The 26,828-nt window shown below is 42.9% G+C and overlaps 1 protein-coding gene across 4 annotated transcripts; it reads right to left on the bottom strand.

The window, feature by feature from the left end:
* On the bottom strand, positions 1 to 26,828 carry LOC119971471 (natural cytotoxicity triggering receptor 3 ligand 1-like). 4 transcript variants are annotated; one of them, XM_038807038.1, is made up of 5 exons: positions 26,597 to 26,828; positions 26,049 to 26,360; positions 16,267 to 16,563; positions 12,545 to 12,664; positions 1 to 1,866 (listed from the first exon to the last, which is right to left on the bottom strand). In XM_038807038.1, the coding sequence occupies exons 1-5, from the start codon at positions 26,649 to 26,651 to the stop codon at positions 1,664 to 1,666; spliced, it is 987 nt and encodes a 328-aa protein (XP_038662966.1). In that variant the 5' UTR covers positions 26,652 to 26,828; the 3' UTR covers positions 1 to 1,663. The 4 variants fall into 4 exon arrangements, with proteins under 4 accessions (XP_038662966.1, XP_038662968.1, XP_038662967.1 ...); XM_038807040.1 differs by having other exon boundaries at positions 26,539 to 26,706; XM_038807039.1 differs by having other exon boundaries at positions 26,511 to 26,705.

The following is a 26,828-nucleotide window of genomic DNA, read 5'->3' as shown; positions in this document are numbered from 1 at the left end:
GGTACTCTAAATTTTTATTTTATTTTTAATTCCAAAATACGTAGTAGCACAAGCCTCTGAGGGACTATTTAATGCAACCAATAAACTGGTGTGACCTCTTTTACTGTACTTCACCATTTGCACATTTTTTAACCAAAGGAATTTGTTGTATATATTTTTTTAGATCAATTATCGTAACAGTATCAGACAAAAGTATATATTTAGAACACAGTCCTTTATAACAAATGGTATATGATGCAGGTAAATAACTTATTCTCGACAGTCACTGGAATATGAGATTAATAAAAACAGACTCATAGAACATGTACAACACAGAGGAGGCCATTCGGTCCATCTTGTCTGTGTCAATCATTAAAGAGTTACCCAGCCTAATTCCACCTTCGTGCACTTGTCCTGTAGCACATCACTTCAAGTAGACATTCAGATATTTTTTAATGCGTTGTGAGTTTCTGCCTCTATCACTCCTTTAGGCAGTGATTCCAACAGCCTTACCATCCTCTCGGTGAAAAAATGTTTCCTCATCTCCCTCCTCAACCTTCTACCAATGACTTTAAATCCATGGTCTTTGGTTTTTGATCCCTCTGCTAAAAATAAGTAGGTTGTCCCTAATTACTCCAATTAGGCCTCTTATTATTTTAAATGTTACCTGGTTGTCCCACAGCTTCTACCACTTTTACGTTAGTACACTTTTATTGCTTTATTTTACATAACAAGATAAGCACTTGCATAATGTAAGTTTAGAATATGATTAAACATATTGACAGAGATTATAATGGAAATTGGATATAAACTGGAACCCTGCAAACTAGAAATAAATGATACAGAATTCTGGACAATGGATACAAATGAGAACAAGAATTCTGTGCGATAGTATGAATCAGAATTGGAATTCAGTCCACTGACTGTAAAAAGGAAATGAAAATTCTACATAGTGTATGTGACTAGGGCACTGCAATGTTATGAAATGTACAGTACCTGAAACAGCAGTTAAATAAAGAGCCAATAAAATGTAATGTATTAGATGGATATAGGCATTAAAATTCTGCATAGTGGGGTGGATAAAAAATTAGAAGAGATGTAAAGCAGTGTGTTGATTCCCTATCACCCATTTTATACTAACTCGCACACAAATTGGAGATTGCTCCAATCAGATACCAATATGGCCTTGTATTCCATAGAAAGGGTACAAATGGAGAGGGAAATGTTATATCCTGGTTGTCAATGGGTGGATTCAAATTCCATATACGGGATATGAAAGAGGCAATTTATTCTATAAACAGTAAGTGAATAGACACAAAGGTTTCTCTGGCTGAGTGTGGCTGGAGTACTGGAATTGAGTTATACTTGCTTTTATCACACTTTCCCACATGTGGAATCCTTCAGAAATTAATTTTCTCACAACAATCTTCGGTGAAATATGAACACCCTTCCGAGGGCCCTGTCATAAGTACCAAAAGTGATCAGATATAAATATTCTCAATTCAGAAATATTAATTCACAGATCAGAAATAATGTTTTATGAGTGAACAAATATGGTTAAATGCAGTAATTTTATGATGTTCGAATTCTCTTGTTCACTCATTTATGAAGTATGCAATGAAGGTAGTTCTTTAAAGAGAACTATGATTGTCACAAAATACTTTTCAGATTTATTTTTCCACCATCAGGCAAGCACGGGGTCCTTATCTCTCTTATGATGTTTCTTGCGCTGTGATGAGGTTTTGTTAGCTTTTTCTACTTTACTTGTGTTCCTCTGTGGTGTCTGAGTATTGACTTTCTTTGCTTCTTGTTCTTTGCATTTAGGATTTTGCACTATTGGCTCAAAGCAGCGAACACATTGCCTCATTTGAATTTTGCGTTCACGAGCTGTAAGAAAAACGCATGAAATATAAGAGTTCAAAAATGCTGGAATACCCTGTTGAGTCAGCATTGAAGTGGCATTGAACAGGAAGTTTCTATTTGTCAAATTATTGAATTAATCTATTGCTTAAAATAAGTCATCATATTCATCATAAAACTATACATTACGGAATCAACCACTCCACTGAAGCAAAATAGACACAGAATATGAAATTGAAATAGTATTAGAGATGCCATAAAACTACAATAGTCTGATAAAGTATATTGTAGATCAGAAAATCTAGCCAATGTGTACCTTAACCTACAAACCAGATACCAATACTTTAGGCTGTAAAAGGGGGAACGTTTTAATTTTACATTCAGACTCAGCTGATAAGTGGCAAGTAACCTTGATGCAAGACCATCTCTAACAAGAGAGATTATAACTATTTCCCTTTGACATTCAACAGCATTAATAAAATGAAATGAATTAAAATCACTTATTATCACAAGTAGGCTTCAAATGAAGTTATTGTGAAAACCCCTAGTTGCCACATTCCAGCGCCTGTTCGGGGAGGCTGGTACGGGAATTGAACCGTGCTGCTGGCCTGCCTTGGTCTGCTTTCAAAGCCAGCTATTTAGCCCAGTGTGCTAAACCAGCTCCATTAACATTGGGGCAGCACAGTAGCTACAGTGATTAGCATTGTTACTTCAAAGCGCCAGGGACCTGGGTTTGATTCTCGACTTGGATCACTGTCTGTGTGGAGTCTGCACGTTCTCCCCGTGTCTGCGTGTGTTTCCTCCAGGTGCTCCATTTTCCACCCACAAGTCCCAAAAGACGTGCTTGTTAGGTGAACTGAACATTCTTAATTCTCCTTCTGTGTACCCAAATAGGCGCCGGAATGTGGTGACTAGGGGATTTTCACAGTACCTTTATTGCAGTGTTAATGTAAGCCTGCTTGTGAGACTAATAAAAAATTAAAGATTAGAATTCCAACCAATATCCTGGGGGTTACTGGTGACTAGAAACTGAACTAGACCAGCGCTATAAATACTGTGACTGCAAGAGTAACTCACCTCCTGACTCCCCAAAGCCTGCTCAACATTTACAAGGCACGAGTCAAGAGTGTGACGCAATTCCCTCCACTTGCTTGGATGAGTGTGGCTCCATCTTCATCCAAGAAGCTCGACACCATCCAGGACAAAGTAGCCCACTTGATCAGTTGCCATCCACTACCTTGAATATTCACTCCCTCCAGCACTAACACAGACCGACAGCATTGTGTACCAAAGATGCACTGCAGAAACTCAACAGCACCTTTCAAACCTGCAACTTCTGCAAACAATAAGGACAAAAGCAGCAGAGGCATGGCCACCACCTCTCCTCCAAGCTACACACCATCCAAACTTGGAACTAAAATATGTTAAGAATATGCCAGACTTGATTCATCCAGCAACCTCCATAACTCCGGAATGTAGACTTGAAGTTGCAATAGAGTCCTAAGAAAAAATTAATGCATAAATCACGGTGGTGGGCAGCACGGTAGCACAGGTGGATGCTTCACAGTGCCAGGGTCCCAGGTTCGATTCCCCGCTGGGTCACTGTCTGTGCAGAGTCTGCATGTTCTCCATGTGTCTGCATGGGTTTCCTCCGGGTGCTCCTGTTTCCTCCCACAGTCCAAAGACGTGCAGCTTATGTGGATTGACCATGATAAACTGCCCTTTGTGACCAAAAAGGTTCGATGGGGTTTCATAGAATTTATAGTGCAGAAGGAGGTCATTCGGCCCATTGAGTCTGCACCGACTCTTTTTTTTGATAGAGCACCCTACCGAAGCCCACACCTCCACCCTATCCCCATAACCCAGTAACACCACCCAACACTAAGGGCAATTTTGGACTCGAAGGGCAATTTACCATGGCCAATCCACCTAACCTTTGGACTGTGGGAGGAAACCGGAGCACCTGGAGAAAACCCACGCACACACGGGGAGAACGTGAAGACTCCACATAGACAGTGACACAAGCCGGGAATCGAACCTGGGACCCTGGAGCTGTGAAGCAATTGTGCTAACCACTAGGCTACCATGCTGCCCCAAAATTTAGAGTATCCAAATTATTATTTTTTCCAATTAATGGACAATTTAGTGTGGCCAATCCACCTAACCTGCACATCTTTGGGTTATGGGGGTGAAACCCACAGAGAAATGGGGAGAATGTGCAAACTCCACACGGACAGTGATCCAGGGGTGGGATTCGAACCCCGGTTCTCAGCGCCTCAATCCCAGTGCTACCCACTGCACCACATGCCACTATTGGGCTATGGGGAAAGGGTGGAAGTGAGGGCTTAAGTGCAGGCTCGATGGGCCGAATGGCCTCCTTCTGCACTGTATGTTCTATGCTCCATCTCATTTATCAACACTAAATCAGCACTTACTAATTAAATTGAAACTGCTGAGCTTTTGGCCAAAGACACATAGAGCATTGATATTTGTAATGTTGGTTGAAAATTAATTTACAGCTGCAGTGACAGACAACCTTGGGAACTAGTTTCCATTTTTTCTCACAAGGCAATTTTTGTTTCATATTTTGATAGAATGTAAAATATAATTCATAACTATATTCTAAGAGGAGATAGACTTCTTTACAAATTGAGGAAACTAAGTTATAGACCAGGGCTCAGTGTTGGATAAAACCAAGTTTGAAGAGTGCAGAAGGGAAAAAGTCAAATTCCAGAAGTAGTAGTCAACCAGTGACAAACGTTTTCAATTTCCTGTAGACTTGTAGAGGAAGTGGAAACTCTTGGAAGTAAGGGGTTCTGCAATTAGTGGTTGAGTTATGAGTCTTAATTTCACTAAAATGATGTTACAGGAAGGTGGTGCAGTGAGTATGATGACTTATTTGGAACTTAGTGAAAATAAGAATGGAAAATTCAATATATAAATGACCATTGTGGTATCTTTAAAATAAAGAGAGATGAGGCAAGACAGAGAGAATTGCTCAGTCTTAAACAACATATCAGTCTTCTTGTAGGCAACATTTAGTGGTGAAATATGAGTTTCAGTGGCTAAAGTAGATAAATAAATGATAAGAGGTTAAACTTGTTGGTTTATTTGAAAGTAAAAATGTCTCTCTCTAAAGAGTTGAAAGTAATTTATTTATTTTCTTGAACTGAATGCTCTGTCGTAAACTCATTTGTATAATTGTTTACAGGAAAAGGTGGAGAGTCAAAGAGGTCTAGCAAGGTCAGTAATGGTGGGAAAGGAAAGCTGTCTGTAACTTTAACGGGATGTAAATAACACACTGGCACAATAGGCAACAAAAATTCAGAAAGTCTTGAGATAGTTCAAAAGCCATTTCAGGCACTTTGCATTCGTTGCCAAGTGTGTAGGGAAATAGGGAGCGGGTTTCTCTGATCATGAGGCTAAGTGTTGGTGCCGTTGTAAACACTGTCGTGTTTCTCGACGGCGTCAACATGCCCTCAGGAGCAGCAATTCTGACCCCTACAGGGTGCTAGCACGGCATTGGAGCGACTCACATCGCTCCAGCTGCCGATCCCCGGCATCAGATGGGCGCCGGAGGTCTGCGCATGCGCAGTGGGACCGGCGCCAATGCTAGGTATAATAAGACCCTTGTAATGCGCAGAGTGTGCAGTACTCTCTGTCGTTCCCATCCTTAAACGGGGCCTCACGGTAGCATGGTGGTTAGCATCAATGCTTCACAGCTCCAGGGTCCCAGGTTCGATTCCCGGCTGGGTCACTGTCTGTGTGGAGTCTGCACGTCCTCCCCGTGTGTGCGTGGGTTTCCTCCGGGTGCTCCGGTTTCCTCCCACAGTCCAAAGATGTGCGGGTTAGGTGGATTGGCCATGCTAAATTGCCCGTAGTGTAAGGTTAATGGGGGGATTGTTGGGTTGCGGGTTACGTGGGTTTAAGTGGGGTGATCATGGCTCGGCACAACATTGAGGGCCGAAGGGCCTGTTCTGTGCTGTACTGTTCTATGTTCTATGATCTATGTTCTAAACAGGACAAATTGCTCCATCCCTGTGGGAATTCTAAGCTTATGATTAATGGTCAACCTGCTTTCCAAACTGGATGAGTACCCCTTGCCGTGAATAGACAAAAACCAGGTGGCCAGACAGTCACTAAGCTAGATAGGAGCCACACCTATCTTCATCTTCAATTAGACAAGCCTTCCCCTAAACATGTTAAAATCAACATGGATAAGGGCTTCTCTGAGTATACTCGCTTGCCTTTTGGGGTCTCATCGGCATGCACCACATTCCAACGGATGATGGAGAACATACTCCAAGGGTTCCCTAAAATGCCAGTGTACTTGGATGACGTTCTGCTGATGGCGACTTCAGACGAGAGCACCTGGCAAACTTAGAAGTCTGGCAGTGATTTTCAAAAGCTGGTACACATCAGAAAAGAGGAAAATTGTTTTCCAAGCAAGCAAAGTGATCTATTTGGGTTATTGGGTGGAGAAAAAAGGGGCTACGCACAGTGGAAGACAAGGCAATAGCCATCAGGAAACAACAACTCCAAGAAATACAATGTAATTGAAATCCTTCCTGGGATTAGTAAATTATTACAGGAGGTTTATCCCGAATTTGGCCTCCTTGCTGTCTCCTGTCTCCATACTACTGCGAAAGTGCCAGAAATGATCTTGGTGGGCGCCACAGGAGGAGGCCCTCGAGAACGTAAAAGGGCAGCTAATGTGTCCAATTTATTGGCCCATTTCAACCTCTAAAAGGAACTCATCCTGACACGTTTTGCTTTCCCTTACGGGGTTGGGAGGTACTTTCACACTGCTGGACAGAAAGGCCCATTGCTGTGCATCCAGCACTCTCTTGGATGCCAAGTGGATTTAGAAGGTTAGAACGATACAGCGCAGTACAGGCCCTTCGGCCCTCGATGTTGCACCGACATGGAAAAAAAAAACTAAAGGCCATCTAACCTACACTATGCCCTTATCATCCATATGCTTATCCAATAAATTTTTAAATGCCCTCAATGTTGGCGAGTTCACTACTGTTGCAGGTAGGGCATTCCACGGCCTCACCACTCTTTGCGTAAAAAACTCACCTCTGACCTCTGTCCTATATCTATTACCCCTCAATTTAAGGCTATGTCCCCTCGTGCTAGCCACCTCCATCCGCGGGAGAAGGCTCTCGCTGTCCACCCTATCTAACCCTCTGATCATTTTGTATGCCTCTATTAAGTCACCTCTTAACCTTCTTCTCTCTAACGAAAACAACCTCAAGTCCATCAGCCTTTCCTCATAAGATTTTCCCTCCATACCAGGCAACATCCTGGTAAATCTCCTCTGCACCCGTTCCAAAGCTTCCACGTCCTTCCTATAATGAGGCGACCAGAACTGTACGCAATACTCCAAATGCGGCCGTACCAGAGTTTGGTACAGCTGCATCATGACCTCATGGCTCCGGAACTCAATCCCTCTACCAATAAAGGCCAACACACCATAGGCCTTCTTCACAACCCTATCAACCTGGGTGGCAACTTTCAGGGATCTATGTACATGGACACCGAGATCCCTCTGCTCATCCACACTACCAAGAATTTTACCATTAGCCAAATATTCCGCATTCCTGTTATTCTTTCCAAAGTGAATCACCTCACACTTCTCCACATGAAACTCCATTTGCCACCTCTCAGCCCAGCTCTGCAGCTTATCTATGTCCCTCTGTAACCTGCAACATCCTTCCGCACTGTCTACAACTCCACCGACTTTAGTGTCGTCTGCAAATTTACTCACCCATCCTTCTGCGCCCTCCTCTAGGTCATTTATAAAAATGACAAACAGCAACGGCCCCAGAACAGATCCTTGTGGTACGCCACTCGTAACTGAACTCCATTCTGAACATTTCCCATCAACTACCACTCTCTGTCTTCTTTCAACTAGCCAATTTCTGATCCACATCTCTAAATCACCCTCAATCCCCAGCCTCCGTATTTTCTGCAATAGCCGACCGTGGGGAACCTTATCAAACGCTTTACTGAAATCCATATACACCACATCAACTGCTCTACCCTCGTCTACCTGTTCAGTCACCTTCTCAAAGAACTCGATAAGGTTTGTGAGGCATGACCTACCCTTCACAAAACCATGCTGACTATCCCTAATCATATTATTCCTATCTAGATGATTATAAATCGTATCTTTTATAATCCTCTCCAAGACTTTACCCACCACAGACGTTAGGCTCACCGGCCTATAGTTACCGGGGTTATCTCTACTCCCCTTCTTGAACAAAGGGACCACATTTGCTATCCTCCAGTCCTCTGGCACTATTCCTGTAGCCAATGATGACCTAAAAATCAAAGCCAAGGGCTCAGCAATCTCTTCCCTGGCTTCCCAGAGAATCCTAGGATAAATCCCATCCGGCCCCGGGGACTTATCTATTTTCACCTTGTCCAGAATTGCCAACACTTCTTCCCTACGCACCTCAATGCCATCTATTCTAATAGCCTGGGTCTCAGCATTCTCCTCCTCAATATTATCTTTTTCTTGAGTGAATACTGACGAAAAGTATTCATTTAGTATCTCGCTTATCTCCTCAGCCTCCACACACAACTTCCCACCACTGTCCTTGACTGGCCCTACTCTTACCCTAGTCATTCTTTTATTCCTGACATACCTATAGAAAGCTTTTGGGTTTTCCTTGATCCTACCTGCCAAAGACTTCTCATGTCCCCTCCTTGCTCGTCTCAGCTCTCTCTTTAGATCCTTCCTCGCTTCCTTGTAACTATCAAGCGCCCCAACTGAAACTTCACGCCTCATGTTCACATAGGCCTCCTTCTTCCTCTTAACAAGAGATTCCACTTCTTTGGTAAACCACGGTTCCCTCGCTCGACCCCTTCCTCCCTGCCTGACTGGTACGTACTTATCAAGAACATGCAATAGCTGTTCCTTGAACAAGCTCCACATATCCAGTGTGCCCAACCCTTGCAGCCTACTTCTCCAACCAACACATCCTAAGTCATGTCTAATGGCATCATAATTGCCCTTCCCCCAGCTATAACTCTTGCTCTGCGGGGTATACTTATCCCTTTCCATCACTAACGTAAAGGTTACCGAATTGTGGTCACTGTCTCCAAAGTGTTCACCTACCTCCAGATCTAACACCTGGCCTGGTTCATTACCCAAAACCAAATCCAAAGTGGCCTCACCTCTTGTTGGCCTGTCAACATATTGTGTCAGAAAACCCTCCTGCACATATTGTACAAAGAACGACCCATCCAATGTACTCGAACTATATCTTTTCCAGTCAATATTAGGAAAGTTAAAGTCTCCCATAACAACTACCCTGTTACTTTCGCTCTTTTCCAGAATCATCTTCGCCATCCTTTCCTCTACATCTCTAGAACTATTAGGTGGCCTATAGAAAACTCCCAACAGGGTGACCTCTCCTTTCCTGTTTCTAACCTCAGCCCATACTACCTCGGAAGAAGAGTCCCCATCTTGCATCCTTTCTACCACCGTAATACTGTCCTTGACTAGCAGCGCCACACCTCCCCCTCTTTTGCCCCCTTCTCTGACCTTACTAAAGCACCTAAACCCCGGAACCTGCAACAACCATTCCTGTCCCTGCTCTATCCATGTCTCCGAAATGGCCACAACATCGAAGTCCCAGGTACCAACCCATGCTGCCAGTTCCCCTACCTTATTTCGTATACTCCTGGCATTGAAATAGACACACTTCAAACCACAGACCTGAACACTGCCGCCCTCCTGCGAAGTCAAAACTGTGCTCCTGACCTCTCTACTCTCAATCTCTCGCACCCCAAAACTACAATCCAGGTTCCCATGCCCCTGCTGAATTAGTTTAAACCCCCCCAAAGAGTACTAACAAATCTCCCCCCCAGGATATTGGTGCCCCTCAGGTTCAGATGTAGACCATCCTGTCTATAGAGGTCCCACCTTCCCCAGAAAGAGCCCCAGTTATCCAGAAATCTGAATCCCTCCCGCCTGCACCATCCCTGAGGTATCCATTGAGGTATTCTCAAATTGAGAAGGAGGGAATTGCTGTCATGTTTGGTGTAAAAAGATTTCCCCGATACTTCTACTGCAGACGGATTTTTAATTGTGACAGACCGCAAGTCCTTATTGGGGCATTTTAAAGAGGATAAAGCAATCCCCCCCGCCTCCCCTTTGGCTCCGCCCAGATACAACGTTGGGCCATGTTACTTGCAGCTTACGAATATCTATTAGAGCACAGCCCAGGAAAGTTAATAGCTAATGTTTATACTTGATTTGCCTCCCGATGCCCAATAGCCTGGCTCCCTGTCAGCATTGGAAGAGGTCTTGATGGCCTTACATTTTTAGAGAATTTACCAGTAAAACAAATCCACACTCGAGTGCAAAAAGACTCTCAAAATTGAAGCACACGATCCTGAACGGCAGAATCCAAGGACAACCTCCTGAAGAAACGAAATCTTATCTGAACAAGAAATATGAACTCAGTGTTGAGGATGGTATCATTCTGTGGGGTCTCAGGTAGTTGGCCCCTGCCCAGAACGGTGCCCAATTCGACTGGAACTACATAATGGCCACACTGGGGTATCTATAATGAAAATGCTTACCAAGAGCTATGTCTGGTGGCCCAGTCTCGATTCAGACATCACAGACTTGGTGAAGCACTGCGATTTATGCCAGGATAATTAGAACGTCCCTCCTTCAGGCTCCCTGTACCCTTGGGAGTGGGAGGCAGGCTGTGGGCTCACGTGCACATGGACTTTGCCGGGCCTTTTAATAGGTTCCATATTTTTGATCCTGGTAGATGCACGCTCCACATAGGTTTCATGGCCTCCCACTCTACGAGCGAAAAACTATGACAGAGCTTGTGCACACATGTCATACAGGAAACCCTGGTTTCCAACAATGACAATACCGTCACCAGTGGTGAGTTCCAAAGCTTCACGCAATCTAATGGTTTCAGAAACATTAGAACAGTGCCTTAACACCCATCATCAAATGGGCTGGAAGAATGGGCGGTGCAAACCTTTATAATCAGCATGAAAATACAACCGGCATTGTCAATAAAGACCAAATTGGTACGATTTTTATTCAATTGTAGGACCACTCCTCATACAACAACAGGAATCTCCCTTGTGGAACGATTAATGGGCCGACGGCTTTGCACGAAACTAAGCCAACTATTCTCAAACCTGGCAGGGAGGATGGTGTCCCAACAAGAGAACCAGAAAATAAATTATGGTTCTGCGTAAACAGAAAGAATATTCAAGACAGGTGATCTGGTCTATGTGAAGAATCTCCAAGATGACTCCAGCTGGATCCCTGAAGTCATAATGGAGAAAAAGGAACCAGTATGTCCTACAAAGTAAAGGACCAGGGTAAGATCATGAGGGAACACCGGGACCATCTCAGAGGTAGGGGGGTCTATCCCTGTACAAGCCTCACTACCAGCCACAGAGGTGGCTGCCGCGAGTGTAGGGAAACATCCAGAAGGGAATCCTGCACCCATTTCCTCTAATAGCATGGACTCGGATTCCAAGATGGAAGCAGAGGAAGCTGGCTTCCGACTGAAGCAGGCACCAAGGAGGAACCCGTGTCAGCAACTCTTCAACGATCCCTCTGGAAGCGAAGATCTCCAATTCGGTTCACACCTCCAGATCCAGTTCCACCCTCGACGGACTTCAGACGGATTGCGAAAATGCAGAAGAGACCTCCTTACCGTGGGAGTACTAAGGGAGAAATGGACTTGAGGTGGGAGGGCTATTATGGTCGCCACAAAGGATTGTCAAAAGATCTGCCCGTGGAATATGAATTTCACTTTTAAGCGGGCGGAAGCTCACCCAATAGGAATTGTATGGTGGGGCCTTAAAACCCACTTGCTGCAACTGTCGAACTTTGGCAAGACCACATCTGGAATACTGTGCAGCTTTAATCTACATATTAGGAAGGATGTACTTGCATTGGAGGTGCTGGTGAGTGGTCACTAAATTGGCCCCTGAAGATGAAGGACAAAGGGTTGGGTAAATTAGGCCTATCTTTTCTGGAGTTTAGAAAAATTAGAGGTAACTAATTGAAACATAGAAAAAACTGAAGGAGATCAAGGGATATGAGGAGCAGGCAGGAAAGCAGAGTTGAAGCCCAAGGTCAACTATGATCATATTGAATGATGGTGCAGACTCAAGGGCAGTAAGATCTACTCCTCTTCCTATTCCATGTTATCTTAATTGCAGGCTGACAGGTTGCCAGTTTCTACCACCCTCACTCTTGTTTTGAATATTGAAACATATTTGAGAAGCATTGACAGATTAACACGCCAGCTAGGTGTACCATTTTCAAAGTGCACCCACACCCAATCTTGCTCCTCATGGGCGATTGAAAATCCAACCCCTAAATTGTACCATATTTCTGTAGGAGGGTCGGAGGAACTTCATCCTGACTTTAGATATGTTATACCTAATCGGGAAAGCCTTGGTGCCTAAAAGGGAAGTGTTCCAATCTACAAAATTAACATCCTTCACCTTTCTGAGCTCAAATTGCATAAAATATCATTGAAGAATTGAAGTAGTATTTTTAATCCTACGGTTTAGTTATTGCAGATGAATAAGATTAGTTCACATATTCTTTCAATTTATTATAATTTCTGTATTTTTATAATTGATAAATATTAAATCTAGAAGTTCAGCCATTAATGGAATAAGATGGCTCCCTTACCTTTAGGTTTTTTGCAACAACAGAATTTACAACAAAGCACCAGTGCAATAATCAGAAGCAGTAAAGCTATTGCTCCACAGAGGTAGATCCACCAAGCAAGAAAGCCACTGGAATCAATGCCTGCAAGATACATACAGAATAAAACCTAGTCATTCAGTATAGGTGATAATATGAATGTAATCTTCCTGCACAAATACAAACACCCAATATTACAATTACTGCTCCTACATTAAACAGTTTGAATAACGATTGTTGACCCCGTAAAATTACAACTCACAAGCTTCTCACCAGTGTGAGAGTCTTAATCTGCTCCTGCTCGACATGGGTCAAAACTGTCCATGATTCAGTTCAGATTAACAATAATAGGTTAGATCAATTAAACAATCCAAAAGTTTGGCTAAAAGAAGTGAAAACGATGGCATGGTTATAGTTGATGGTGCTCTTCTAAACATGGAGTTAAACACGTTTTATTCGGCATCTTACTCGGGTAGAGTTGAACCCAAGATCGATCTTGATCATTTTGAATGGCAGCACAGGCTCTATGAGCTGTATATGAGCTCTATAGTCTATTCTTGCTCCTATTTTATGTGTCTTTGTGTTTTCAATTGGACTTGAAAATATTTGACAAAGGAAAGGGACTGGATTCTCCGTTCCTGAGACCAGGTTTTGATGCCGGGGCAAGATTCATCGATTTTCACAACAGTAAAACTGCCGCTGAACCTGTGATTCATTGATTGTGGAGGGGTGAGTACCATCAGTACCACATGGAACACAATGGATTTCAAAGAAAAACGGTACGGATTTGCTGGGTCCGTGATTGACACTCGTTAGGCTGACAAGCTGCAGCCGCATATACACATTACAATGCCCACACACACTCAGCCCAGCCAATAAAGTGGCACTAGTTGTGCTGGAGCATGCCCATCCCGCTGATAGGTTGGCTGGGGCCAGAGGGTTCTTAGGGGAGTGCCCTGGGGAGACACCCATATGACCTGTGGCCCTAAGTTCACAGTGGACAGTCAGCATCATGCGCCGCTGCATGGCTGCCTTGTTGGTGCGGCAATGGTGTTCCATGCCCATCCACCCCGACCCTACGGCCCACCTCTTGACCACCTCCTGCGAACCCACCCCCAGCCCAGGCAGAAGCCCCCCTGCCATTGGCACAACTATTCGCAAACTATGGCAATATTGGACACTTTCCGTACCCTCTTTCTCTCCCTCAGCATCCACGACACCGGTTTCATGATTTTTAAAAACATATGTGAAACACATTGGGAATTCGGCCCATCGGAGGCAGAGACTCATGAACGCCCCAGAGAATTCTGGGTTGCGCCCGCGAATTATATGTAAATCGTGTTTACTGTATGTGTGTTGTGAAATACATTGATGCCACTGTAGAGGCAACGGAGAATTGCAATTTCTCATATAATTGGCGCATGCCATGATTTCGGCATCGGAACCAATTCTCCACCCAATTGCGATTCCGGCATCAGCCGATGGAAAAAAACGTCCAATGTTCTTCTCCATAAACCTATTTAGTTCAGATCACAATAAAATTCCCCCAAACATAAATTAAAAATATAATGGTCCAGATTCTCTGTCGGCGGGATCCTCTGCTTTGCCGGCAGCACACGCGGATTTCCCAAATTTATGGACAGAGAGGTCCCCAAAACACCAATCGAATTATTTGCTGATTCATCAGTTTTGGTTGAGATAAATGATGGCGAGGACGCTGGAAAATCTACACTGTTCTTCTTCCAAAAGTGTCAAGGAATATTTCACAGCCACCTGAGAGGATAGATTAAATTGCTTGGCTCCTGTGGGTTAAATAATGGCTAACAGACAGTGTCTAAATTTACATATGGATGATGTACTGGTGGTGTGGCAGATGTCTGTGGCCTCAGAAAAAGAAGAACAGGAAAAACAGGAGGCTACTACCAATGAGAATTCATTCTATTTTTAAAATATTAGGTTATCTTTTCTAAGATCCCTTTGTCGTGAAACAATTTGTGCAGAACAAAGAGGGAAGCCAATATCAGCAAGGTATCACTGCTCATGTCACTGTGATGTGTGGAAGGCAGAGTTGTCCATTCACATGGAAACTCATGAAGGACCATCGTCCATTGACCTCTCCAACAAGTGAACTTCTGGTGACATGGAAACAATTGATGGGGTAGTGAATCAACCATGTTTCAGACACCCAATCCCGGCAGTGCCAACTGGGCATGGAAGACATCTATGGGGCCAGCAGACTCCCGCAGAATGCCTGCTCCCGTCCAGGGAAACTCTGCAGCAAACCTAGCCACAGAAGAGTGGCAGACAGTCAGAATGGACAATGTCCTTGACTGCCAGCTGCCTGGTCCTATGTTTCGGTGTTACTCTCACTAGATAACTTAAACCTTTATAATTACCATTAACAATTTACCATGTTATTTCTCGTTTGTGGGCCTCAATACCCAGGATCTAATAATTGTATTTCAATCATTCAAAAGGCACAGTAAGAAGTCTTACAACACCAGGTTAAAGTCCAACAGGTTTGTTTAAAATCACTAGCTTTCGGAGCACTGCTCCTTCCTCGGTTGAATGGAAGGAGCAGTGCTCCGAAAGCTAGTGATAGAAACAAACCTGTTGGACTTTAACCTGGTGTTGTAAGACGTCTTACTGTGCTCACCCCAGCCCAACGCCAGCATAACCACATAATTCAAAAGGCAGGCAGTGACAATGAGTAATGGTGGCATTGTGGAGACGTAACCCATAAGCATGGTCTAATGATCCAGAGGTATAACACCACCACAGATTCTGGAAAAAGAAAATTCATATAATTAATTAAATCTAAAATCAATGATGATGACCAAGTAACTTTTGGATTGTCATAAAAACCCATCTGGTTCCCTAATGTCCTATACAAGAGGAAATTTGCCATCCTTACCCAGGCTAATCCATATGTGACCCAGTGAAATGTAGCTATTAACTGTCTCTGGTATAGACTGGAAAGCCTGCGATATTCAAGAATGTGACTCACCATCACCGACTCATGGACAATTAAAGATGGACAATAAATATTCTTGTGATGCCCACGTTGTGGAAATTAATTTTTAAAATTGTCTGTCTTGGGTTGACAGTGTTCAGTTACCCACTGCTGACTATAAATCACTATGCATTATCAGGTCTGTGTGACTGTCTTTTTTGCATTCTTGTTCCTTCAGTCTTTTCACTACTACCCTTGTTAAATCCTGCCCTGTGTTAGGTTAACCAGTGACAGCAGCTGTTTATGTGCTACAAATGGACTCAATACTAGTCCTCCAAGGAGAATAAAAAAATACACCAGCCAAAATTCTTAACTCATTTCCAGTGATAGATGCACATGGGTTTGTGTGGATGTGTGCACGCGTCTGCTTCATTTAGTTAACCAAATAACATTCAATCCCGGCGGTGTCAACTAGGCATGGAAGATCTTGATGGTGCCGGAGGTATCCCACGGAATGCACGCTCCGTAAGATTAGTAAGATTCAAAAATGAAGTAAAATCACATCACTGAGCTCAGGAGCTGCAGCTGATTCACTTTGCCATTATCGAACAGCTCTATTGATTCCACAATTTCTCAAAAATTACCACCCTGCACTCACTGCATTTCTGACATTATTACAGTGAAAATATTTCCCATCAATTGCAGTGAAACCACAACATACAATGTATCGGAAATAACCTGGTGTTGTTCCTACCTGCAAGTTCAACAGTGTAACTGACTCGAGTTGGAATCTTAAGAGTCGAGTGAGATACCTCACAGATATAAACAGTCCCAGCTGGACCAGGCTGTGGTTCTTTCAAATAACTGGAAACTTCATATAGTCCCTTGGCATTTTTCTTGCTGTATGTCTTTACTCCAGCAGTAAGGCGTCTACCATCTTTAAGCCAAACAAGGTTGTAAGCATCAGGATAGAACTCAGAAGTTTGACACAGATACGTTAGAGAGCCATTTGCAGAGGACACTGGTAAAATCTTCAGAGGATCTGGAGGAACTATAGAAAAAATGAAAAACAAAGGCATTTCTTAATTTCCAAGTTGGTATAATTTTCTGATATATTGCTCTGAGCACCATTTCACAATATTGCAGTTGCACTTTACCTATGAATATCCTTTTGTGTCATAATCATTTTAAGATTCTATTCTGTTGTTTTAAATTCAAATTAGCTGAGATCAATAAAAACTTTAAGCTAATTCTGACTTTTTTTCCAAAATATTGGACAGGCTTCCTGGTCCCCAAGCTGTGTGTTTCTCGGACCCGTGCCTTTTGCTGGCGGCAACTCTCTATCTTCCCACCGCTTGTCAATGGGATTTCCCATTGAAACCACCCCATCCCAAAACCAGCTGCTGGGAGGGCGTTGCCAGTGGGAAAAGTGAATCCTGACAACTGGAGAATTCTCACCATTGTTTCAACAAGAATGGTAATCACTAATTTCAAACTTTAATGTATGCTGCCACATATAACATCCCAATAGAAGATCCGGCACTGAATCTACAGCACAGAAACAAGTCATTTGGCCAAGCTAGTCTATGCTGGTGTTTATACACCTCAAGACCTTCTTCCCAGTCTGCCTTAAATCTCTCTATTCTCTTCTTCATGTTGCATCAACCCTTCCTTAAAAGGTAACGCTGCTATCTTTTTAAAGTAATGGCAGATTTTGCTGTTACAAGGTCGTAAAAGAGGAAATTGCTGGTTGCTATGCATTACAGCATTGTTGTTGCTTTCATGTGAATCTAGTTCAATTAAATACATTAAACCATTTACACACAATCCCATAGTACGGATTCAGTGACCATAAGGGATAGCCATGATGAGTAGATGCTGGCGTTGGACTGGGGTGGGCACAGTAAGGAGTCTTGCAACACCAGGCTAAAGTCCAACAGGTATATTTGGAATCACGGGCTTTCTGAGCGTAGCTGCTTCTTCAGGTGACTCACCTGATGAAGGGGCTATGCTCCGAAAGCTCGTGATTCCAAACAAACCTGTTGGACTTTAACCAGGTGTTGTAAGACTTCTTACCATAAGGGTTAGGAGCAGGAAGCTAGATGGTCTTTCCAATTTGCTCTGCCATTAAATGTTGACCAGATTTCAATTACACTTTCCAGCCTGTTCCCTATATGCCTTGGCTTCCCTATAGTTCATGAATTTGTCTGTATCAGCCTTGAGTATACTTAATGGCTTGTCTTCCACGGATTTCTCATGTTGAGAATTCCAAAGATTCATGACTCTCTGAGAGAAGAAATTCCTCTTCTGCTCTGTCTTAAATGGGTGACCTCTTACAGGAAAACTCTGCCCCTAATTCTAGATTCTCCCTTGAGGGGAAACATTTCTCTTGGTCAAACTTTCTACTAAAATCATAAATATATTATTTGCAACTTCACTAGAATTATCAACTACAGCAAATCTTTATGACTAAGCTTACATGGTGCAACACAAAGGCCACAGTAATTTTCGGTCCTGCCAATTTGCTTAAAATGGAACTCAGGCTGTTTTTCAGATATTTTACCTTTTCATATTAATTTTATCTTTCTGCTTCACATCACTTTGTGTCCAGGGGCATGCAAGCAGGATTACAATACAAACAGGTAAATTAATTTTGATTTAAACACCTTCACAAAATTAATGATAAATGGCCTTAAAGCAGGTCAAAAGATGGAATTTTAGTTTCCACTGTCTAAGTGAAACTGCATTTGGCCATTCTGCACTTGATCTGGGTGGTGCATCACTCCCAGAATGAGGTATGGAGGGCTAACACTGGGTGTCTAATGGGAAGATTTGTATTCTGCAGAATATTTTGCTACATATTGTAGGAGCTAACCCTAAAATACTTGCATCTAATTGTGTCCAAAGTGTGATGAAAATACACACATTACTATCAAAGTTGAACTTCCGTTTACTTAACCACTTTCACAATGATCCAAAGCACTTTGCATGCCAACAAGCTACACAGGAACGTAGTTGACCACAGCAAGTTTCCATAAACAAATAGATACATTTTTTAATGATTTTGTTGGAGGGATATTTGTTAGCCAGGACACTGGCCTCCTCTTGAAAAAGTATGCCGAGATCTTATATTTTCACCTAAGTGGATAGTCGTGAACTTGATTTAATGTTCCATCAGGATTCAAAACCAAGAGTGCTGCTACTGAACAAAGTGTGTTAAATAACAACATCCCAATCTACAATTAAAGCAAATGTATGCAATTATAATCAATTAGTCTAGTACCAAGATTTAAAGATTGTTGACTGAAAGTGAAAGGTTGAAGTCAAAGGACAGAAAATACAAAAGAATTCCTAGGTTTGATCAAATAGCTATGACAAAGAAGTAGTTGCAAAGTGACCAATGTTGGCAAATAAATATTCAAGGTACTTCATTTTTAGATGAGGTAGACAAAATACAAAAGGAAGAGGGATGGTCCTGACAATAAAGGGCTGGGTGAAGTGAGTCGAGCAAAATGGATCTTAGGTCAGAAAAATTAAAAAGTGGAATCTGTTTAGAAGGAGCTAAGAACATGACATGTTCAGAACGTGGCCAAAAAGGTTAATTCATCCAATATGCCTGGTGGCAGTGGTAAGAGCAGGAGAGTGCCCTAGTACATTGTTGCTGCAGAAGGCCAACAGCAAATACACTGCCAAGCATAATCATGGACCAATCCAATGGAAACCCATGGTCACCATGGGAGGGATAGCTGAAGGGGGAGGGAGTATGAAAATACAGCAAGGGACAGAAAACATTGGTGTGAGTTGTTTGTAGGTTGCTTAGGTTTAATTGTGGTGTAAGGCAGATTATAAAACAGAATATTAGAGGTGTATAGAGTAAAGATAATACAGTAGTTGGGGGAACTTTAATCTTGGTATAGACTGGCCAAACCAAATTTATAGTAATAGTGTGGAAGGGGCAAATTTATTGAATGTGTAGAAGGGTGGCACAGCAGCACAGTGGTTAGCACTGTCGCTTCACAGGTTCCAGGGTCCCAGGTTCGGTTCCCAGCTTGGTCCACTATCTGTGCAGAGTCTGCACATTCTCCTTGTGTCTGCGTGGGTTTCCTCCTGTAGCTCCGGTTTCCTCCCACAGTCCAAAATGTGCAACTTAGGTGGATTGGCCATGCCAAATTGTCCTTAGTGTCCAAAGAGGTTGGGTGGGGTTGCTGGGTTATAGGTATAGGACGCAGGTGTGGGTTTAAGTGGAGTCCTCTTTCCGAGGGCCGGTGCAGACTCGATAGGCCAAATGGCCTCCTTCTGCACTGTAAATTCTATGTCTAAGAAAATAGTTTTATGAATAGGAACCAACTAGGGAATGGGTTATCGTGGATCTAGTTTTGTGCAATGAGAACGAGTTAATTAATAATTTTGTAGCAAAGGGGCCTTTGGGAAGAGTGGCCATTGATTTTGTTAAGTCTGAAACTAGGGTCTTAAATCTTAAAATAAAATATGCGGCCCAAGATAAATTGGGAAATTACATTAAACATTATGACTGTGGGCAAGCAATGGCTAGCATTTCAAGAATTAAGACATTGTTTTCAACATTCATTTAAGGCACAAAGAATGTATTAAAAAAGTGGTCTAACCCTGGTTAACAACAGGAGTTAATGATAATAAAAGTTCAAAAGAAGCTTACAATGTTACAAATAAGCAGGAAGCCTGCAAATTGGTTCAATATTAGAATTCAGAAAAGGAGGACCGAAAAATTAATAAGGAAATAAAAGAGAGGCTGGATACGCATTGAAAGGAATGGCCAATATAATAATAATAATCTTTATTGTCACAAGTAGACTTACATTAACACTGCAATGAAGCCTACTGTGAAAAGCCCCTAGTCGCCACATTCCGGCGCCTGTTCGTGTACATAGAGGGAGAATTCAGAATGTCCAAATTACCTAACATCGCGTCTTACGGGACTTGTGGGAGGACACTGGAGCACCAGGAGGAAACCCACGCAGATACGGGGAGAACGTGCAGACTCGGCATAGACAGTGGCCCAAGCTGGAATTGAACCTGGGACCCTGGTGTTGTGAAGCAACAATGCTAACCAGTGTGCTACCGTGCCGCATTGCCTTGCAAAATGCATTCTTGGGGTTTAAAGCGATAATGAATACATCCAGAATTTGTTATATTTGAAAACATTTCCCAAGCATTGGAAGGCATCAAACATAAACCCTGCTATTTAATAAATGAGGATATTTTTTTTAAATCTCAGGACTAAGCCAATTATTCTAACATCAGTGGCAGGCAGAATGGAGAATCTGTTATTGGAAGCATGGTAACGGGTCATTTAGAAAATCATAATATGATTAAGCAGATGGATTTATGAAAGGAAACTTGTGTGTAAGAATTCTGTTGAGAGCACCACGAGGGTAAATACTTGGACCTCAGCTATTTACGATCTATATTGGTTACTTAGATAAGGGGATAGAGTTTAATGTATCAAATTTATAATATAATTTATGATATAAAGTTAGATGGGAAAGTAAGCCAAGACGAGAATGTAAGAAGGCTGTAGGAAACGTGAACAAGTTGGGTGAGTGAATAAGAATTTGACAAAATGGAATGCAATATAGTGAAGATGAAATTGCCCACTGCGGTAGGAAAAGTAGAAAAGCAGATTTTTTTTGAATATAGAGAGGTTGGGAAAATGTTTCCATTCGGAGGACCTGGATGTACTGGAAAGACAGAAAGTTAACAAGCAATTAGAAAGGCGAATGACATGTGAGATTTTGTGGCCAAGGGATTGAAGTATAAAAGTAAAATAAGTACTACAATTGCACAGGGTACTGGTGAGGCCGCACCTGGAAGATTGTGTATAGCTTTAGTTGTGTATAGTCCTTACTTAAAAAAAGACATACTTGCCCAAGAGAGGGAACAACAAGGCGGTGTCTGTGGACCCCACAAACTGCATCCCAGGGATTTAAAACGATAATGGATAAGGGTTCAGAATGGGTTGACGGAATTGTCTTATCAAGAGGGGTTGAGTAAACTCATGCTACATTTCTTGGAATTTAGAAAAGTGTGAGTTGATCTAATTGAAACATATAAAATATTTTTAAACAAAGGGCTTGACAGGGTAGAAAATGTTCTTGCTCAGGGGAATCTAGAACAAGGAGCGACAGAATCAGAATAAAGGTTGAGAATAATAATAATCTTTTTTAGTGTCACAAGTAGGCTCACATTCATGCAGGGATAAAATGGGGAGATATAGACATAGAACAGTACAGCACAGAAGAGGCCCTTCGGCCCTCAATGTTGTGCCGAGCAATGATCACCCTACTTAAACCCACGTAACCCATATACCCGTAACCCAACAATCCCCCCATTAACCTTACACTACGGGCAATTTAGCATGGCCAATCCACCTAACCCGCCTAATCTTTTCACTCAAAGGGTTGTGAATCTTTGGAATTCCTTAGCCCGGTGAGAGGTGGTTGCCCAGTTGCTGATTATAGTAAGATAGAAATCAATAGATTTTGGGGTGCCGAGGGACTGAAGGGTTATCGGGATAGGGAATTAAGGGATATGAGGGAGGGAATTAAGAGATATTGGGACAGGAAATTCAGGGATATTGAACAAGGAATAAAGGGATATGGGATAGTTTGTGAAGGCGAGTTGACGGAAATGGTCAGTCAGATCTAGTTGAATTGTGGAGCATGCTGGAATGATCAAATGGCTTTGTCCAGCCCCAATTTCTCAGGTTCTTATCTTATGTTCTTAACCTTGACTAAATGGTGGGCAGCACGGTGGCGCAGTGGGTTATCACTGCGGCCTCATGGCGCCGAGGTCCCAGGTTCGAACCTGGCTCTGGGTCACTGTCCGTGTGGAGTTTGTAATTTCTCCCTGTGTTTGTGTGGATTTTGCCCCCACAATCCAAAAATGTGCAAGCTAGGTGGGTTGGCCATGCTAAATTGCCCCTTAATTGGAAAAATGAATTGGGTGCTCTACATTTGTTAAAAAAACACTGACTTAATGGCCTATTTCTCGGTATACCGATGGAAATTCTATGCTGTAAATAATTTATGTTCAGCAACATGCAGCATTGACTAAACAATAGCTTGGTGTTTGTTGTCTAAATGGTTGGGTTGAAGCTGAGACTGTCAATTCTCTGCCTTTCCATCTATTTTGAACCTTGTGACAAAACCAGAATGCTGAAGAAAATGACTGGATAAAAGTCGTTATGCTCTTTGCATTTGCAATGGCCAGTGGGGGAAGGATTGTGCAATTTTAGGCCAGTAGCTGTTTTTAAACTACACTCAAGTGAGAAATGATGGGTGTTCACAAAGATCATATAATAATCTTTATTATTGTCACAATTAGGCTTACATTAACATTGCAATGAAGTTAATGTGAAAATCCCCTAGTCACCACATTCCGGCGCCTGTTCGGATACACAGAGGGAGAATTCGGAATGTCCAATTCACCTAACAGCAAGTCTTTCCAGACTTGTGGGAGAAAACCGGAGCACCCGGAGGAAACCCACGCAGACACAGGGAGAACGTGCAGACTCCGCACAGACAGTGACCCAAGCTGGGAATTGAACCTGGGACCCTGGAGCTGTGAAGCAACAGTGCTAACCACTGTGCTACCGTGCCGCCGACATTAAAGGGCACAGTGTGTGTCACAAATTACATCCCAATGCTGACCCCTAATTCAAACGGCGATTAAGGATTAGTCTCAGAATCAGACCTTACATTTTCTTCCCCGAATACGAGTTGTTTCGGGCCAAGGTTTGGAACGTGAATGCATAGTGAATGGTTGGGTTTGAACCCACTGAATTGACAGTTAGCTTGGGAAGACCATGCCGTTGGCACAATGATGTTCCGATTTGATTATTATTACCTATTGATTTTCAAGGACAGAAACGTTTGTTCTGGAGATTTGCCCATAATCTAATGAGTGTTTCTACCCATGGGCAATTAGAGATGGACAATACCGAGACCAAAGGAAGACACGTTCGAGCCGGATGGGGTCCGATGCGGCGAACCAACCCTTGCAACCCTTTCTCCTTGGGGAGACTCCTGTTGAAGATCACTGGTGAAATAATAGCTGTATAGTCAACACGCCTTCAGATAGTTCTTTCGCGCCTTTTAGAGAGGATGTTTTTCCTGTGTAATGCTGGAAATTCGGTGTTTAGTGCTGTGATTCTTTATATGTGGCCCGTGAGTTTCAAACAAAATGATCAGTTAACACAGGGGAATGGACAGCCAGTAAATTGCAGTTTAATTAATAATTCGCAACAATAGTTAAGGGTGACTGGGAGTGATTTTGGCAATAGCGCTTAACGGGTGATATCAATATTAAAACTTGGGAGAGGTGTGACATGGCGATTCACTTATCATCTCTCTTATTCCAAAGGTGTACCTCTGACTACAGAGTCATTTAATTTCCCACTAATGTGTAAAATGGACCATGTTGGGTCCGCCGGATTTTATAACATAATCGGAGCATTTTTTAAAAACACACAAAGGCAGAAGATGCTCCAGAATCCAATACTAACTCGAGTCGGCGGGATATCACAATCCGGTTGTAATCCGCTGCACATCTAGAAAATCTTTCTGACCCGACTGGGATTGCACTGTGTCTTTGGGGAAATCTACTCATTGGATAACTGGAGCAAACTCGTTCAAACAAAGCAACCATTTCGCTCCAGGCACCCAATGATTTAAGATCCCGTCAACCTGACGGGATAAATTATACGCGACATTCTGTAAAGTCAATAATTCTTCACTCGAAAGTTTCCATGTTAATCAGACCCTTTTTTAACCCAGTTCCGCTGACAATGCCTCCAAATTATCAGCAAGAACTTTGGAAATATCGTTCATCTTCTTCCGAAGTAAAAGTCATATTCAATTCTCAACGTTAATCACGCTTCTCTCACCACAGAGGCCGGCTGAAGATTTCTAACATCTTCAAATTTCATTTTTATTCTACAAAAGATTCCAACCCGCAACCTTGGACAAGGTTTACACTTCCATGTTGCCAAGGCTGCAATTTTCATTTCTAAAAGCCCCAGAATACCCTTTTAAAGGTGGGGGGGGGGGGGGGGGGGGGGGTGGAGTTAACAAAAATGAAAGGTTTTAAACGCGTTGTAAATAGCGGATTTTGATCAAAAAATAAACGATTCAAGGCTGAAGGATTAGTTAGTGGTTTCACTGGACGGAGGTGAGAGTGATTTCACTGCACATGAGGCGATGGTGATTTCACTGCACATGAGACGACAGTGATTTCACTGGACAAGAGGTGAGAGTGATTTCACTGGACATGAGGGACAGTAACACAGGAGGTGATAATGATTTCACTGCATGTGAGGTGATGGTGATTTCACTGGATTTGTGCTGGTTTAGCTCAGTGGGCTAGACAGCTGGTTTGTAATGGAGAACAAGGCCAGCAGCACGGGTTCAATTCCTGTGCCGGTCACCTGAACAGGCGCCGGAATGTGGCGAATAGGGGCTTTTCCCAGTAACTTCACTGCAGTATTAATGTAAGCCTACTTGTGACAATAAGAAAGATTATTATTAATGATTTCATTGCACATGAGGTGATACTGTAGTGATTTTACTGGACATGAGGTGATAGTTATACAGAAGGTAATAATGATTTCACTGACATGGGGTGATTTCACTGGACTGGAGGTAACAGAAATTAGCAAACGTTTGTTACATTCCACATAGACACCTTGCAATTGTTAGAGGAGATTGTGAAATGCATATTTAAAATGAATGTTGGGGACGTCCAGATCTAGAAGTCACAGCTGAAGAATAAGGGGTAAGACATTCAGGACTGAGCTGAGGAAGAACCTCTTCTCTCAAAAAGTTGTGAATTTGTGGAATTATCTACCACAGAAAGGTGTTGGGGCCAGGTAGGTGGATATAATCAAGAGGGAGGTGGGCGTGGGTCTCACAGCTAAAGGGATCAAGGTGTATGGAGAGAAAGTGGGAGTGGGATACTGAATTTGCTATGGTCAGCCATGATCATATTGAATGGTGATGCAGGCTCGAAGGGCCGAATGGCCTACTCTTGCGCCTATTTTCTATGTCTCTGTTTCTTTGTTTTTTCTGCAGTAAATGATTACGAAATAGCAGAATAAAGCGGAGCACGGAGCCGCTTTGCGCAATACTGGGTCTTTGCCTTTTTGTTCTGAACTTTCAGCAACAAAAGCGCCGACGTCCCGTGTCCAGTGCGCGATGTCTCAAATTCTGCCAGCTTCCTACCGCAGTCGCAATGGTCGGCTGTGCACTGTAAATGTGCCAGAATGGAAGCAATGGCCAGCTGTGCACTGGAAATGTACCAGAATGGAAGCAATGGCCAGCTGTGCACTGGAAATGTACCAGAATGGAAGGTCACAAGTGAGAAATTAACGGCAATTAGCTGTGTCCATCCCAGCCCTTTTCTGACGCGATCCCTCTGTCCCAGATCCCTAAGTAGCCCCGATTGGTATAACTTGTAAATTACATTGTTGTGTTTCCCCGGTCGCTGTGAAAGGTCACTCACCGCTCACAGTCAGCTCTTCCCCGGTTCCATTCCCTTTAATTTCGCCCTGCACTCTACAATAATAAAATCCGGCATCTTCAAAGCGCACTTTGTGAATCCGCAGAATGGCGCTCGCTTTGCTCTCAATGTGGAAGCTTAATCGGGGATGTTCCTGCGGGTTCAGGAATTCCCGTTCGCCACCTCTCCACCACTGCACTGCGATTTTAGATTTGTCCCTGAACAGCGGGAACATGCAGTAAAAATTCACCGTCCCTCCTGCGATTGCATTTTTCACATCAAGCATTTGTCCCACTCTGTCGGCTGTGTCCGCTACTATTACAAACAAAAACAAAATAAATTATTTATTTCTGGGAGGAAGAGGGCAAGTGGAATATTTTTGGGGAAACAACCGCCAACAATTCGAAATATTGCCCTTTTTAATACCAGAGCAGAGGAACTACGTAAAGAACAATAGAAACCTACCCAAGCTCTAAATTGCGATGTAACTTACATACTTTCTGATGATTTTTGTGATCTTAATTTGTGTTGTTAAACTGAAGACACAGTACCTGTGAAAGAAAGGGCCAGGATGAGGATGGGCCGAAGTGAGGTTCTTCCAGACATACTGATATTTGGAGCTGAATCCCGTCTGGGCACCAGGCCCTCGGCTGGTTTGGGCGGGGCGTTGGTGGAGGAGGGTAACTTTTGTTTTCCAGTTGACTCGATGTGCAGTAGTTCAATGTCAGACTTGCAATCTTGCGGTTTCTATACTGGGTGAACTTGGTACGTGGGGTCCACAGA

This window comes from Scyliorhinus canicula, chromosome 9 (assembly GCF_902713615.1).
Source record: "Scyliorhinus canicula chromosome 9, sScyCan1.1, whole genome shotgun sequence".
NCBI classification, from domain to species: domain Eukaryota; kingdom Metazoa; phylum Chordata; class Chondrichthyes; order Carcharhiniformes; family Scyliorhinidae; genus Scyliorhinus; species Scyliorhinus canicula.
The sequence above is the reverse complement of the archived record's forward strand: the minus strand, read 5'-3'. Positions and strand labels throughout refer to the sequence as shown.